Source organism: Tenebrio molitor, chromosome 2, assembly GCF_963966145.1.
Source record: "Tenebrio molitor chromosome 2, icTenMoli1.1, whole genome shotgun sequence".
Classification (NCBI taxonomy): domain Eukaryota; kingdom Metazoa; phylum Arthropoda; class Insecta; order Coleoptera; family Tenebrionidae; genus Tenebrio; species Tenebrio molitor.
The window spans coordinates 5,809,855-5,827,948 of NC_091047.1; the positions used below are offsets into that span (position 1 = coordinate 5,809,855).

General features: G+C 34.8%; 1 protein-coding gene across 5 annotated transcripts in view; it reads right to left on the reverse strand.

Moving 5' to 3' along the window:
• The window catches only part of Mctp (multiple C2 domain and transmembrane region protein), a 43,829-nt gene extending 32,752 nt beyond the window's left edge, over window positions 1-11,077 (reverse strand). Inside the window, exon 1 of one of the 5 annotated variants that reach the window (XM_069038997.1) lies at window positions 10,793-11,077. In XM_069038997.1, the coding sequence (XP_068895098.1) occupies window positions 10,793-10,826 (34 nt within the window). In that variant the 5' untranslated portion in view covers window positions 10,827-11,077. Of the gene's footprint in view, window positions 1-710; window positions 861-1,832; window positions 2,088-2,396; window positions 2,555-10,792 lie in introns of those variants that run through there. The other 4 variants (XM_069038996.1, XM_069039000.1, XM_069038995.1 and 1 more) reach the window with 4 other exon arrangements.
• Between the last annotated feature and the right edge of the window lie 7,017 nt (window positions 11,078-18,094).

An 18,094-nucleotide genomic window follows, 5' to 3' on the forward strand; every position in this document is an offset into this window, starting at 1 on the left:
CAACAACGCGCCATCAGTCGATTGTGTAATCAGGCAAGTGTCGTCAAAAAGATCAAAACCGCACTTTAATTTGATAACGTCGTGTTTAATTGTGTCATCAGAGGGAGAGGCGTCGGTACAAATCGAATGGCTAATCTAGGGCTGCCGAACAAGGTCCAATCAATGGCGTAGGCAGCGTTGCTGGTAAATTCAGCCCATGCAACTAATAATTACGGAACGCTGATTAGAGTGTCATTACTGAAGCCAGACCAAATGCAAAACAGAATAATTAGGTATCTGTGTTGAGGTGGTAATTTTTTAAAATGCGTTTCACACATAACACACCAAATTGGTAAATTTTTTTGGGAAAAAAATTGCGAGAGCTGAACTCCCCAGGAGTTATTTATTACTTTATTACTCATTTCATTAAGTAAGCAGCGATCGTTTAACGATTTCCACGAAAGCAGATCGCAGTGTTTATAAAAAGTTAAAACAATTTTACCCAAGTTACGAATTGACTGAAGAAGTGAAATTCTTGTATCTGCAAGTTTTGTCCCTCATTTGTCCTATCTGCAGAGAAGTTTTCTTTGTTTCCGGAGTCTTTAAACAGTGTCAGTCTTTAAACAGTGTCAGTCTTTAACAGTTCTTTAAAATTCAAAATATCGTTAGTGATATCTCAGACTCGATTTAAGAGGTACGATTAGTGCTGATTAATTATCGTCTGGTCTTACCTTCTAAATTTAACATTTTCCTGCACTGATCTAAACGCTATAAAACTCTACACTCACTAAGCTATAAAAGCGAGCTTTTGCTATCACTTGCCAATAAGTGGTTTATGGGAAATATCTGATTCATCGGGTTTATTATCTGGACTACAACAATTTTTAAGAATCCAACAAAATTAAGAGAATTCCTGTTTAGAAGTAGGGATAACTTTGCCTGGTGAATCTAATTACGCGACCCCCAACATATGACGTCAGTGTTTTCCCCAGAGAGCAGCATATCGCGTCGACATCTTTCCTGCTCTCTGTCATTTTATTAAATCATAGACGGTCATCAATATTCTATGACGTGAAGTGACGTGAGTACAAAAAAAATTCTATATTTATAGATGGTTTGATAACTTTACTCCCCCATATAAAAGTGCAGTTAAAAATTTAACGACAATTCAAAAATATCGCACTTTACGTGCAGCGCTTCATATTTGTATCGATCTCGTCCTCGCTCATTCGATTCAGCTTCTGCGACGTGTTTGGAATTTTTTTCATAACCGCGGAAATAAGGAAGTTAAATAGAGCCACCCCCATAAAGTGGGATGCTCGTATAAAAAAGAGATAACCTCTTTGTAGGTCACCGCAGGCGTTAGTTTCATTGATTTGTATCTGTTCGGAGGTAAACAATGAAATGTTCAATTCGTTTCAAGTCCACCGAGACCTTTATTCCGTCATGACAGTGCCTCCAGCTCGCCCAGACCTATTACCGTATTTCCCGCAGCACCTCTCCCACCTCATTTGCGAGATGAAAATCGGGAAAGGGCCACTTTTATTTCATAAATAACCAACGAAATTAGACCGGTTGCGAATCTCTTCTGGACGGAAGCGGGAAATGAAAGTTGCCACTTGAAACCGAAACGAGGGGATGCAATATTAAACGGCGAATTACGAAATTCACGAGTTGAGGACAACTGTATTTGTAAGAAGAGCAATCGTTGGTTGCTGATATTGTTAACTAATTATTTGTAGAAAAATATTTTGGCGATGTATGCAACCAATTATACATGCCTTTAAAAAAAAATCGTTCAAGATTCAATGCGAAATTGTAAGAAGCACAAATCGTGTTTTTTAAAGACTTACCACCTACGTGAACGTAATTTGCAGTCGGTGATTTGCGCTTCTTACTCCTCGTCATTTCTTGACGTGATCGCACAAAAGACTGATAGCAGTAACATGCGAAAATCTTACGGCTTATCTCACCTCGTACAGCACTGTTCACATCCGTTTGGACTGATTGATAAATAAATTCCGTTTTGGAATTCTTGAGGAACGTGTCCTCGACGAGCGCCTTTCAAGTTGTGCCTCGGCGAGCGCCCCAACTAAAGTGAACCATCTTATTGAATTACTGGGTCAAGTGCAGCCCTTTTGTTAGTGAAATTCATGAAAATTCAGGTCAGCGAACACATAATTTCCCATAAGCGAATGATTGTACGTCGAGACGTCTGCAGATTAAAGCAATCAGTCGCAGACGTGATCATGTTATGTTATTAATTGGGACTGGATGAAAATTTAACGAAAGAGGACAGAGTGTCTCCGAAGTGTCGGCGGGGACGAATTAAGACAAAGGAAGAGTTTACGAGGGCAATAAGAAATTTATAGCGTAATTCGGCCCAGCTGTATTTCGAAGTATAGGAAAAGCCTCACCTCTGCATTTACTGCCGCACAAATTCCACAGTGACATAGTTTGAGGTTCAAAAAACAAATTTTAAGTTGGTTGATTAGCACTTGCGAACTTGCACGATAAGGTAAGCAGGAAATTGTTGAAATGGGAAGTTGTTGGGTTGGGTAGCGATAAAGTGACCAAACTAGTCGCCTTGTTTGAATAAAAAGTGGAAGAAACGCTGCATAATTAATTGTTGCACAAACATCATGTTTATTAGCAAACGATGATTTTTGATATAGTAGCAATTATCTTAATGTGCAAAAGTAGTCGCCGAGGGTTCAAAAATAGAAGTTGTAATGTAATAACAAGTCCTTTACGTTTACCTCACAGACAGGTAGTATATTTGTTGTTGTTGTTGTTGTTGTTGTTATCTATTACAGGTGTCCGACAAGCCTAAAATAACAAAACGACATTAATTAAAAATTAATTTTACCCACATACTCCCACCAGAACAAGTTCAGCGCTCCAATCAATATTAAAATATTCTGTGTCTGGTGTATGCATAATTGTTTGCTCAGGATTGAAATGTATTCATTTGATGTGACGTTTTTATTTGTAAATCTAGAAAATTGGTTTGAATGTTGTTGAATGTCGAGTTATTAATGTTAATCATTAATTTAAAAAATCGTGCGATAAGTGCAGTTTTAGCTTTTTTTCTTTTCCCACTGGAAAATAATTAATTAGATCGTTTTGCTACAAAGTATTTGAGCTGTTCAAATCTCTTGTTGCGACAGACGCTTTGATAAGGCAATAAAAATTCGTTCAATCAAAAAAGTTTCAATTTCGGTAAATCATCGCGAATCGGCGTTAATCTTGTTACAACATTTTGCACAAAATTTGCACAATGTCCACGATACAGTTAATTTAAAACTTGGTACATACCTACCTAGATACTGGTTGGGTTTAATGAAATTGTTTTTTTTTTCTATAGCCGTACACTTATTTCAAGTGACGTTTATTTTTTCACGTATGCGGGAATGTGATAGCAATCTGTCACATTACTGTCAAAATTAATTATTAGAACATTTAATTTGAGAATGGAAGATTTATTAAAAAAATATCAAAAATCAAAGCAAAATCACTACTTACTGTTAATATTTATAATTACAACATTTTTGGAAATGGTGTTTGGTAAAACCCATTTTACCACTTATTATGGGATAATTGTTGCTTACAATTACAGTGAATGTTTGTAAACTTTGCCGAAATCTAAAAGTTGTTTTTTAGGTTAACAACAGTTGAAAAATGTGCTCTTGTTTATTTTATAAATTTTCTGCATTATCAGATAATAATAATAAAATGCACAATAATAATGCCAACGTCTAAAATTCATGAGATATGATTTATTATAAAGTAGGGTTTGAGACCACAAATTGTCTATGCCCATGCATTGAACGCTTATTTTCGCTACGACATGACAGATAATTTGCAACGCCTGCTCTGATTTGTTTTCTTTTTGATCACATTCTATGTCAAAGCCTTGAAAAACATTAAATAAGCTCGAGAAAACGCAACAATACCTACCTAAATAATTGCAGTAACTATCAAAAAACATGCAAAAACTGATTGAATGTGCCTGCAATCCTGCAAACAAAGATCAAAGCTGCCAACTACATAAGCAAAAAGTACTAAAAGGTAACTCTGCCATCCTCGCTTTGTATCTAGTGGTTAAATTTAAGTATATAAATGTCAAAAAAATGGGTGATCTTTTCACCCTCATGCAAACTGCGTTCTAGGATTTTTGGTTAAATACTGGTATATGAAAATCAAAAAGTTGATTTCTATCTTGTTCACGATGTAATGGTGGAGATTAAAAATTAAATTAAATAGAAGAAACTTTTCACAGTTTTTAAACTTTCTTAAATGTACCTAAATATATTTCTTCTTTCACTTGGTATCATTTTTATTATAATCTTAAAAAAGTAAGTCACTGCGAATGGGCGTTAATCTTATTTCAATATTTTGCACAAAATTTGCATGTTGTGACACATGTCCATGAAACAGTCAATTTGAGACTTTGTAGATACTGGATGCGTTTAATTGCCGGAAAGAAAACAATCTGTAATAAAGTATCTAGGTCCTACTTTAAAACGTTGACTACAAAACTCTAAGACATGCTTTGAAAGTATTGTTTCCACAAGTGTTAAATACAGTTCCAGAGTGATAAAATTAATCAGATTTGAAAATCAACATACAGCAGTAGTATTTTGTATGGAAGTGTTTAATAAAAGATGAAGGCAATTATCGATGAATACTTGATAAACAGGGTGGAAAATTTCGTATTCACGGTCGTTGGAGAAAATGTTTGATTCTGATTTATCAACCATTAATTGATTTCTATCTTTCGGGAGATGAAAATGGAAAAGGTCTTTGAATAAGAAATGTTTCGAATACAATTGGTAAAATTCAAATGGCGGTAATTGCTTTCTTTTGTTTGTTTTCGATTAAGTTGCATTTATTAAAACATAATGAAGAGCGCTCAAGAAATATGTATTATGGACAGGGAAGTAAAAATCGCTCGGAGCACGGTCGACGGTGTATTATAAATCGGTGCTCTGAAATAACGTCCACTTCTGGGAAAACTACTTTCTCGAAGAAGACGGTCTCCAACTTGATCACAGGATATTCAATCAAAATTTGTACGAAAAATCGCGGTGTGTTTGTCAGAGATGGCGCCGAAAAAACGGCGAACGAGCAAGGGGTTGAGAGTGCTGTGAACGTAAGATTACACTATGTGACATTTTTCTTTTTTTTTTCTGACATTGACTAAAATAGCTGTATTCCATTTAATTTTGTTCAGAAAATCAAAAAATGATCGCCAAAATACTACATCACGTCAGGTTTTTTTGTTATTTTTGTTTTCATATTTAAAGAGTGGTCGGAATAATTCGTAGTAATCATTCATATTCACGATATAGACTGAACTAAAAAAAGTATTACATGTTATGCTAATATTAAACTACACAAAATTGAACACTAGATAATAAATTGAACACAAACTTAACAAGGAAATATCTTCAAGAATTTCGTTTTTCTCTTTTATGAGGAGTAAAGTCTTCCTTTTCCCTCATCATTGTCAAATCCCATCTACCTTGATACCTTATTTCCATGGCGCTGATATCTTGATGAAAACGCTCCCCTTGTTCATCATTTACAGCCCCTAAGTTTTGTGTTTTGTGTTAAGAAGTAAAATTTAAGAGTGCAGAAAATGCACTTTCAGAAACATTCGGGAGCCAAGTGTTTTATAATTTTCCAACAAATTGTATAAACATGGAACACACTACTTGCTTAAATCGAAAATAAATTGATTTGCGATTACAAATCAATAGTAAAGGATCAAATTTAAATTTATTACGCATAATAATGTTTATCCAAAAAATATATTACTCAAAATTGTGACGTGTTGGAGGTTTTTTATTTTTACCATTATAAGTCAAATGGCATGTTTTAAGACTGGTACTAAAAATTACGCTTGTTAGAAAAATCATGTCGCATAGTGTTATTATTAAAAGAAAAAACTGGAAAAGTACTGTTTAATTGGCAGAAAAATTATAAGTATGTATGTATTTGATTTTGGATGAGGAAAGACATGTAAATGCCGAATTTGCTGCATTGCCGGGTCCAAAATTGTACGGAACCTTAATTTGATGGAGAAGTTTTTTTAAATCGGGAACTCTAATTGGGACAGTAGAATCCGATGAAAAATATCTCGTTTGGCAAGGAACCTGCCGATGCGGATTTCGAAACCAGCAATTTGTGACCACCAGAACAATGACTGCAGAGAAGCTTCATGATCGTAATGATTTTACAGTGTGGAATAAAATGATTTACATCTAGTTACCTTTGGAATTTTTGCACATGTAAATTTTCCTGTACCGCTCTACTTTTTTTTTGAAGTGCCGAACTATTAGTTCTGTCAATAAATGTCATCAATCGAATTGACAATTGTTACAATTCACTAAATTGAATTAACAAACGTTGGTGGCCACTTTCAACACTAGCTGTGACTTGCTTTTGTTACCTCCTTTTTAATTTCAATCTCTACTTTGCATTCATATCATCCCTTCGCAATAAATTACATTTGGAATTTTGGAATATTTTGAGGTTAGGCTTCCTTTTTTTTGTAGAGCGGTATTTCGTATTTTTACAAGGGTAATGCAAAGGTAACTAGATATAAATCATTTTATTCCACACTGTATATTATTGTGACTTGATTTGCCATCAGCACATTACCTACGATTGACTTGTCGGAAGGAGAAGGAGGTGTCGATGACGTCGTGCAAGACGTGGAGCGCAAACATGGTGAAGCATATTGGTTCCTGCTTAAAAGCAAGCTACGAAAAGCGGAGACAACAAAGATGATTTTATTTATACTTGGAAATGAGCGTGTACGCAGATTATGAACTGTTAACAACGTGATGAAGTGCATTCGCAGAATAATGTGTTTTTCCAAATGATAACAGAATTTATGAAAAAATTGTATGAAAAAAATAAGTATGTAGGTATACAGCTTTTTCATCTTTCCAGATTTTATTAAACACAGTCATTAGCACTTACCATACGTATACATAAGTATTATACCAAGTGACCATAAATGTTTGTAATTTTTTTTTGTTAGGTTGACGATATATTTTAAGTTTCATGTTGGCGTACCTGATTTTTAAATTCAAACAAATATAATTGTCATTATGACGCTTTATTTATTCACTTGGTATATGAAATCATTCCTGCTATTTATAATTTAGTTTGGTTTTTTAGTTAAAGTAAACATACAAAAAAAGTTATAGGTATTTTAATCTATTTTAGTCTTGTGTTTCTTAAATTGCAGAACTACATAGATACATTTTAACATTTGGTAAGCAATACCTACCGATAATACGATGCGATCAACAATTATTTAGTTAAGGGGCGGCTGACTTTGACAGTGTCAGATTTTTCATATCTTTCGTAACTCAGTTAATAAACGTCAAACAACTGTCACTATGAATCAAATTTTAACGCAAAAATGTTTTTTTCTTCAGTACATAAAAGATTCATCACTGAATCTTACTTTCGTAATGGTGTTTTCAATAACAAAGAATGGATATGCAGTGGCCTGTTTGACCAATTTTCCGCAGTATACGATTGGTAGCCCTGCAGAACAATTCGCGCCATTTTAATCCTATGCGCGCTTTCTTGGTGAAGTGACAACTATGTATCTGAAAGGATTTTAGGCACAAGTGTTTTAATTGTTACTAATTGTTGCTAAATTTCTTGATTTTTCTAAGATGAAAGATGTGATACATTTTTCAAGTGCCAAAAAAACGTAAAATCTATCGGAGAATTGGGAGAATGGATTTTAACTATCACTCTATTGATGAAATTGATAAAGACGACATTTAACACAAACAGAACCCACACAGTTTACCAAACTAACATCACAATATTCAATTAAATGTAAAATGTTTCGAAAAAACGACATGTTTAGATTAGATTGAACCTTATTTTTGCCATTTTATGTTGTTTGTTTTCCTGCCAAGAAAAATACAAACTGGGTAGAGTTTGTTCTACCAAAGAAGCTAGCAATTTATTGTGCTTTTCCTAAATATCGTTTTTTGTTAGATAAACATTTTGTATTTTCCTGTTCTGAATGCAACGATAATTTAAGCCAGTTTTGCATTTCAGATATCATTATTGTTGAATTTGAAAGCTCCTGCAAAATAGACGTAACATTTAACCGAAATAAAAATATTAATAATGATGAAAATTGTCTTTTCTTCAACCGTACACTTATTTCACGTGACGTTTATTTTTTCACGTATGAGGGAATGTGACAGCAATCTGTCACATTCGTGTGGAAATTAATTATTAAAACATTCAGCTCAAGAACGGATTTATTAAAAAAATAACAAAAACCAAAGCAAAATCATTACAGCATTTTTGGCGTTTGGCAAAGTAGAGTGATGTAAGTTTTTAGGGATCAAAAAGAAAACAAATTAAGAGTGCTACCTCACCTTTTGTTTTATCGAAACGGTTTCCTTAGCTTGAATCGTACGCATATGAATATTTGTTATACACAGTCGTTTTATTGGTTGCCTACCTCTCGAAAAATCTATTATTAACTATTAGGCTTTGTCTTTAATCGTAAAACCCATTTTACCATTTATTCTGGGATAATTGTTGCTCACAATTGCAGTAAACGTCTGTAAACTTTGCCGAAATCGAAAAGCTATTTTTTAGTTAACAACAGCACTTCGTTGACGTTTCTTTGACATTTCAGCGAAAAATCTGCTTACCAGTGGGGTCGCGTTTGGCAATAAAGCTGGTGAATTAATCAGTTTTACGAGTGCAATGTAAATTATTACTTAGTGTAAACTGTAAATATTTACAACAACAAAAATACAGCATTTTTGGCATTGGTGTTTGGTAAAGTTGTGTAAATTATATTTTAGGGACAAATATCTCAAAGCCTTAAATGCGAAACACATCAAATGAGATCGATTTAACGCAACAATACCTACCTAAAGCGCATATAATTGCAGTAATTATCAAACATGCAAAAATTGATGGAATATCCATACGAACAAAGATCAAAGCTGCCAACCACATAAACAAAAAGTATGCTCTTTTCATTGAAGGGAAACTGGGTGATTTTTTCACCCTCATTTCCTAACTAATTTCACCAAAATTTCCAAGCTGCATGCTAGAATTTTTAGTTTTAGTTTCTACCTTGTTCACGACGAAAGATTGAAAAATTTAATTAATTAGAAAGAACTTTTCACATTTTTTAAATCTTCTCAAATGAAAATATGTCTTTTCTTTCACTTGGTGTCATGTTAATGAAATATTGATTTACCTCACTTTATATTCACCCTTTTCTCTCAAAAACATGTTTATTAATTACTTACTGGAGTTGCATGATATAATGCCCTGGGGTTTATTTCAGATGCAGAAAATAGATTTCGATCGTAATAATTTCTTTCAATTTGGGGTAGCCATAGCTTTTGCTAAATATAATCACAACTACAGAATTATATAAACATGTTCTAATTAAATGAACATTACATAATCAAGATTTTCTTGTTGAAACGAGGAGTAGGAGTTTTAACCCATAAACCGAATTAGTTACGTAATCATTTCTATGTATTCCTCGCAGCTCTTTCCACATTTTCCAGTAGTTTCTATGGACGACTCTTTTATCATCAAAACCGATCATTCCACATTTATGAATAAACTGCCAACGTTGACATTAAACTGTTTGGGTATTACCACATGACCTATCGTTTTTTATCATGAAACTGGGAATGAGTATAGCTATTTACGTTACAAGACCGGTAGTAACGTTTTTATGGACGAGCTAGTGAATTACAGGTCGAGCCCGATAGGGCGAGACTTGTAAACTAGCGAGGCCATAATGCGTCTACCGGTCGTGTGACGTACAAGATTTTTTAGTATACTGAGACAATTATTTAAAAGAAAATAAATTTAAATAAAAAAATTTGGCTCTGAAAAAGATTGCTATGCCTTGTTACTATGATAACAAACGATTCATCAAAATTCAGTCTGTCGAAGTTTTTCATGTGATTTCTTTCATTTGCGCTAACTTCCTTTAATAAAATGAATTGTCCCAACCGAACCGAAGCAGAAGTCAAGTTTTCTTCCTAGACCACCTTTTGGAGAAGATAGATAGTGCGCGATCAAACTTATTGCTCCAAAAATCATCGGGAAGATATTTGACAGAGTACAGGTTGTTCTACAATTGGAGAATACGAAATAAAGTTGTTTGGATTGACAAAGGGTAATACTTGCCTTTAGAAAACCATTTCAATGATATAAGTAATTGTACATTTAATTTTTATATAAATAAAATCCAATAAATCTGACAAATTATTTGACATTTGCTACCGGCCGCCGTAGAAAGTAAAACGGACTAGACCACAAACATGTGTAAATCTGACAAATTATTTGACATTTGCTACCGGCCGCCGTGGAAAGTAAAACGGACTAGACCATAAACATGTGTCTACCGGACTCGTCGTCAAGGCAGTAGACACTACTACCAGCACAGTATACTAAAAAATAATTAATGAAACGGGAAAAACAGTCCACACGAGGCAGTAAATAATGTCGACAAATTGACACAAAGAAGTCGAAACGCGAACGTAAAGGTCCCAAAACCCACAGCCCCAAGCCACAAGGTCGTAGCGTTTATTTATTCATGTCGAACGTGAAAGACATCGTGCGGCCGTTTTTGAGTGGGGCCCCCCGATTCGCGATCTGCGTGGCCCCCGTGGACGGTGGCGCGGCGCTAATTGTTTCATTGATCAAAAGCGGCCGCACGCGACGTCGGGTCAATCGCGACCCCAAATAGGAAAAATAGAACAGACAGAGAGCTTACTGGAGGGTGAATCACAGTGTTTAGACGGAATCATGATAGGAAGGTGAGCGCGTTAATTCCTCCGGCTAGCACAGGACCACACTGGCGCACTCTGACCGAGCACATGTCGGGGCCCCCTCCAGAGCCCGGCCGAAGACTCTCGCAGCCGTCCCCCGGCGACGTTCACATTTTTGCGAAAAAAACATCAGTTTCACCGGTAGCGGAGCGGCTTTTTCGTGTTTTTAGGTTATAATCGTGCCCCAACATGCGATACAAGCGACGTGCGTCTACGGACTGGCGCTAGTAGGTGGCAATATCGATTCGGAAGCGGACCAAGAACACGCTCCCGCAGGAAAACGAAAGACTTCAACCGGAGGGTCCCGCTCCTCGTGGCGGGATAATCGGAGTCTTCATGAGTGGGTGGCGACTTCGACTGATTTCCCGGAGGCCCGTCACGGTGATACCAGGTCAATGATGCAGCGCGCTGCAGGAACGTCGGGGGCGGCGCGGTCACGTTCACACTGCAGGCTGTCACAGAGTTACGAAAAAGGGAGGACTTTGAACTGTATAATTCGGGGGTACGCGGCGCCCTTGCCGGGACAGGCGACATTTAGGAACGGGGGTGGAGTTTTTGCAGTCGTGCCAAGTGACCTGTGGAATGCACGAGGAGGAAATGACCGCGTCAAGTCGTAAGAACCTGGATATGCTAATTGTCCTGGCGTGCTAGAAGTGCATTTCAGAAGCTGAATTGTCAGAAACGGGAATATTTAAAGTCTTAATGAAAGGAGAACAATTGTAAGACTGGAATTGGCGTTTTTCGCCAACAGCGATACTAGAAATGTTTTGTTGGCAAGGAAAAACAGGAGCATGGGTTTATCTATTCAATATTCTTTGCGCTTCGTACAGCAGACTGTGTGGAACCCTCCGGCAAAAACGCGTCGCATTCCTTTGTAACTTAGAAATTCTATTAATGAGATGAAATGTGAGTTGGTCAAAAGCGAAAAAACTCATAAAGTATCTGTTGAACGTCTTGGCAATTGTTGCTTTAGAAAATTAAGAAATTTCATTGACAGTGTAAGCGCTGTAGCAAGTGAGGCTGCAAATTAATATAACGTGTGTTCAAAAAAATGGTGGTCAAGTGATCTGGTGTTTTTGTTTATATTATCGTATGGCGTAGCTTCAACAGTTGTCAAATGTTGCGCGTAAAGTGAAAGTGGAAGTGTCAATACGTATTTGAAAAACCATTGAATGAGTTAGGGAAATAATACAAAATAATGTGAAACCTGAAATATGTTATTTATCACAACAAATGTAGGTATAATGAAAATGAGGTTATGTTTTTAAAGGAATTGTCAACTAAAAAGATGACGTAAGTTTAGAAAACAGAACCACGACCTGCTTGACTACACATTTATCTGAACACTTGTTATATACATATAAAATCTTTGAAAAAGGAATTTCTAGAATTTCTCTCTGACCAAAGCATGTATCGAATAGCTAGGTTCTGTTTTTGCACAATGAAACTACTTTTAAAGTAATTTACACGAAACAAGACCAATTTCTGCTCTTCTTGAAGAAAACGTAGCCGCTGGTCGAACAACGATAGAAGATAATTAATTACTGAGTTACTCGTATGATTATAAGAATTGCCTTGAGGATTGGAACGATTTTTATTAACAACATCTAATACAAACAATAGATTAAAACACTTCTAATGGTCCCAAAAGCGATATAAAAAGAAAATACAAAATACAATGGAGCTGGAAAGCAGTTTCACTGTCATAAATCATAATAAATGGCGAAATCAAGTTAGCAAAAAATTAAAAACATTTTTTTTCGCACATTATTCGAACCGGAACATGCAGAGCAATGATTCTTGCTTCAATGGATCCTCTCGACAAGTTCCATCACGTGGACCACATTTACTTTGCATTTATTCCCATCAGAGATTATTTGAATTCTTGAATTTTGGACCTGTCCAAGTCAGTTTTGATTTGGGAACGATCTCGCTTATTGCTCATTAATTATTCTCACACCGTTGGATTCCCCTCGTTCTCCTGATTAATTTCCTGCAAACTAATTGATCCTAGGACATTTAGTTGTCGAGTAATATAGGCCTAAAATCGACTTTGGGACTTCATTTGTATTGTATCTTAGTCCACAAAATGGTGGCTGTGGGCGGAACTTTTCCTATTTTTGAATTTGATTGGTCCACCACATTAAATAAAGGCCGACTTGATTCAAATTCGTAACCCCGGACCCATCCCCATCATAGCAATCAGATTTTTAAATTATATAGTCACCAAAATTAAAAAGCAACTTTGTATTTTTCTTTTTCTTGTATTTTTCTTTTCTTGTATTTCCCTTGTATTTTCTTATTTTTATATAGAGCCACCCAAACAAGAAAAACTCTCTTTTTTTTATTATATCGAGCCACATAAACCAGGAAACTTTTCTTATATCGAGACACAAACTATGAAACTTTTTTTTTTTTTTGTATGTAATTAAAGTTAAATTTCACCTCCCTGCTGAAAAGGCCATAAGCCTCAGCGGCAGTAAGAACATAAATTGTAAATATTGTAAAAACTATACCATAAAATGTACCAAACAAAACTGAATAAAATGTATTTGAACTTGAACTTGAAATTCGTAACAGTTTCTCGAAAAAAACATGTACACCTCCACCGCAGCTCCCTTTTTAAATAACAAGTAATAGCGATCATGTTGCGCAATTGGATTCCTCTCTTCGCCGTACTTCTTTTGAAATGAAAAAATTGTACGTAGGTAGTCTTTTTAATTTTCGAAAAATCACAAACAACAAAAAACCAATTCTTTCGCATATAACTTTTTTAGAAGTGACTGCAAAGCAATTAATTTTGTTTCTATGGAATCCGTTCGTCGAGTTTTATCACGTAGACTACTTTTAGTTTGGAGTTTTGGACTGATTGACACTGGAGGTGTTTAGAATTTTTTTAATTTTAGACCTGTCCAAGTCAGTTTCCTTTTGGACACAATCTCGCTTATTATTGAAGATGCGGGAATGATTTTTGCACTCTTTTCATTTGCTTGATTAATTTTATCTAAGATAGTTGGATCTAGGACCTATAGTTGTCTAGAAATAGGTAGGTATAGCCTTAAATTTTACTTTGAGACCTCCGTTTTTTGGCAACCAATCCACAAAATGGCGTTTGTGGGCGGAACTCTACATATTTTTGGATTCAACTCGTCTACCACATCACATTAACCACGATTCGGTTCAAATTCGCGACAAAAAGTTTTTCAAAAAAATAGTGTACAGTTGGTTGCAAAAAAAACGGGAACTGTCATAATAAAATTGACACATTTTTACAATTTTTCCATAGTGTGAAACTTTCTTACGAGATAGGTTAGAATTAACGTGAAAATTCAATGACATTTTAAAAAATTATTTGATAGGTATTGTCAAGTAGACAATTAATTGACAAATGGACAAAATCAAATTTACATTAGGAAAATTTTCGTTTCCCGATATTTTTGCAACCAACTGTAGCTAAGTAGTGTTTTTCACTTAAAAACACTTTAAGCATTATATTTTTTTTTTCGCTTTTCTCGATAATCGTAAATCGGCAGATCTTTTTGATAATACAGAACAATTAGAAATGTTTCTTAGGTCGTAGTTGCCTAGTTGGATGTCATTTAGGTACGACATTCGCATAGATTTGCCACCTCTTCTAGTCTTGTAAATTTGACATTTGACAGGTCAAACTTGTCACTTTGGAGTTTTCACGGTTTATGATTTTTCAGAGAATTAATTAGAGTATTGTGAATTAGTTAAAAAAGCGAGATGCCATTTTTCTTTAAGTTAATAAAGCTTAATATATTGCATGCACTACAAGATATGTTCTACATTCCAATACCAAATAAACATAAAATTTTCCATGAATATTATTTTTGGTTTCTCACATAATAACATTATGTAGTTCTTGCAAAAACTTGTCTTCTTAATTCATGGTCACTTGACTTGTTACAGTTTGAATATTTAATTTCTTAAAAAAAAAAAGAACTGTTGTGTGTTCAAGAAACTATTCGTTTGAAGTTTCATCTACATATTTAATAATCACTAAAGGAAGATTTTCAATTTAAACAGGATATACAGCCAAATAAGTTATTATACTGTCAATAAAACTTTAACGAAAAATAGTATAGGCAACCCAAAAAACGCCAACGCATTTGCTTCATATAATAATGAAAGTGTTGTTTGTTGACAATTAAATGTTTGCAGAGTTACAAAAACAATTATTTCACCACGGGATGAAACAGAAACGCGATGTTGCACAAACCGACGTTTTTAAATTGGTTTTTCTCAAAAAAAAGTGAGATCATACGTTCCTCCCACTCGTGCTGTGGCTTCTAAGTGATTGGTAAATTATAAGACGATTCCCTCGTTGTCATTGTCATAATGCGTTTTTTTTTCGTAGAACAATTTGTCTTGTCTTCCTTTAAACAATTGAGATTTCGATTCAGAGATATTACAACAGAGATCGCTTTATTTCGGTTATCAGCTCGTGGTACAGGGGATGAACCGTGTGCAAACATAGAGATAAGTACACAAAATAATTAGCATACCAACCAACCACCTTCACATTTTGTTGGTAGGTACTACATTATTATACGGCTTTACAGTGTACTAAACGCAAATATTTATGGTGGTGATGATGTAATACAAGCTGGTTAAAACATAAACATTATAAAATCAGTTCACACGATAAAACTTGAATTATTATGCCAGAACTTTTTTCATATAAAACTGTAGATATGCAACAATTTCAAATCGCGAGGCATAACCATGTCGAAGCGAAATCCGCTCCCGTCGCAAGGAAAGATGCATGCCTTCATATTTTGGTCTGGATTTCCGCACGTGAAGAATCCACGAGTATTTTAAACGGAATGGCCACTTACAGTACTGTCATTTCCGTCCCCTATAAAAATGTTAATGATAACATCTGAAACCCTTATGTTTTTTAAAGCGAATGTTCGAGCAGACGGCGACGCGTTCGTCGTTTGAAACGTTCGTTGGTGAAGTTGTGCTAATGCCGCTCCGAATCTTTGATTGTCGTGAGTAATTTTGAGTTTTTTGCACCTGGTTCGAGCTCAACTCTTTGTTACGCTCTAATCTTATAGCGTTTCGGAATTGTTTTACAAGGTAGGGCTTTGATGTCGACGTGCCTGCGAGGCAGTTTCATAAAATATTAAGAGGAAATTCAAGTCTCGCAATGCAGGCTTCAGATAAACGCCATTTTACCCGTTTCTCAAACTAGTAAGGGTTTTAGACAGATTATTTAAGGGTTTATTTTGGGAACGGGAGCCACCATTATAATTAATAGAAAATTCAACGTCAGAGTAACGACACCACAAATTATTTCGGAAACATGTCCCGACAAATTGATTATTTTATTCAAAGTCCACGAAATACTGGTTCTGCTGCAGCTTTCGACAAAAAGTCAAAGATAAATTACTTATACTTCTTAAGAAAATTGTTAAAGAAATACTGACACCAAAACAAGTGATTTAAAAAATGTTTGGAACCATAGTTTTTTTGGTCATTTTAATGTATGCATGTGAAGATGCACCGGAAAGAGTTTTTATTGTACATATTTTTTTTCGACACTGTCAAAATTTGAGAATTTTCTCCTGTGTGAACGGATTTTGATAAATGTCAACTTGTCAAAACGAAACGTCAAGATAATTTTAAAGATTTTAAGCAATTTGGAGCCTTTGGGGCTCGTCGAACAAAAAAAAAACGTTGTATTCAACTCGTTCGTTTGTAAATTGGGCTCTTTATGGCATGAGTGGGCCCAATTTACACATGAACTCGTTAAATAAACTACTACAGTGTGGAATAAAATGATTTACATCTAGTTACCTTTACATTACCCTTGTAAAAATACGAAATGCCGCTCTACAAAAAAAAAGCCTAACCTCAAAATATATATCCAAATTCCAATTTATTGCGAAGGGATATGAACGCAAAGTTAAGATTGAAATTAAAAAGGAGCTAACAAAAGCAAGTCACAGCTAGTGTTGAAAGTGGCCACCAACGTTTGTTAATTCAATTTAGTAAATTGTAACAATTGTCAATTCGATTGATGACATTTATTGACAGAACTAATAGTTCGGCACTTCGAAAAAAAAAGTAGAGCGGTACAGGAAAATTTACATGTGCAAAAATTCCAAAGGTAACTAGATGTAAATCATTTTATTCCACACTGTATTATGAAGGTTAATAATTATAAATATATCTTAGATTGACATAAAGTTTTCTTACGACAATATTAATTGAACAAATTCAGTTGTTGTTTCTTGACTAATTCATTCGTTGTACATAATATAATAACTACTAATCTTTACTTAACAGTAATAGGGACGTATTGTGTAATTTTTAAACGGGCGTTAAAATTTTAGCGTCGTTTAAAATTTAAAATTTCAAGTTCTGATTGATCATTGCTATGACAACTTACGGTGGCTTGATGAAGAAAATATCCCTTTCGGGAACAATCAGTTTTTTTGGTTCGATGGAAACATTGGAAACCTGAATAGTTAAAAACCAAAATAAAAAAACTTCATCGAATCAAAAAATATTATATCCTAATGTAAATACATATGTCTTTTTCTATTTTAAATAAAAAATCTTCAATCCACCCGTCGGATACAATAAAATATGACATTTACAAACAAAATTGGTTACTAAGAAGAAGTCTATTACTAGTACCTACTGCAGCTTCTGGAATACACTTCACATGTTATGTCATAGAGTCTATTTAAAGTTACATGAATTTTTATAACTCTTCATCGTAAACTTTGTTTATCCACTCAGTAGTCACATTTATCAGAAAATAAAGCAAACATATGGTGGCGATACTTTATTTATTAAAAAATTTTACAATTTTTTACAAATAAACTTTTTAAAGGCACCAAAGCATCGTATGCAGATCAAATGCATCTCCTTTGTAAACTGCCACTTAACTGCTCTAAAGCAAAATGAGCAGATAACGAACCGTTCCCATAGACAACACATTCAACGTTACATTTCAGACAGGTCATGAAAAATTTGTCAAAACTGTCAAAAGCAAATGCGAAACCATTTTTAAAAGATTTCGAAGCTTTAGGGACGTCGTTTCAAACAATAACATTTTGTATGCAACTCGTTTCTGGGTAAATTGGGCTTTTCTAATTGCCCTCAAGGCCTTAAAACCCTCGCTACGCTCGTGTTTTAATCTTGTCCCTCCGGCAATTAGAAAAGCCCAGTTTACACAGAAACTCGTTGCATAAATAACTATTATTTTG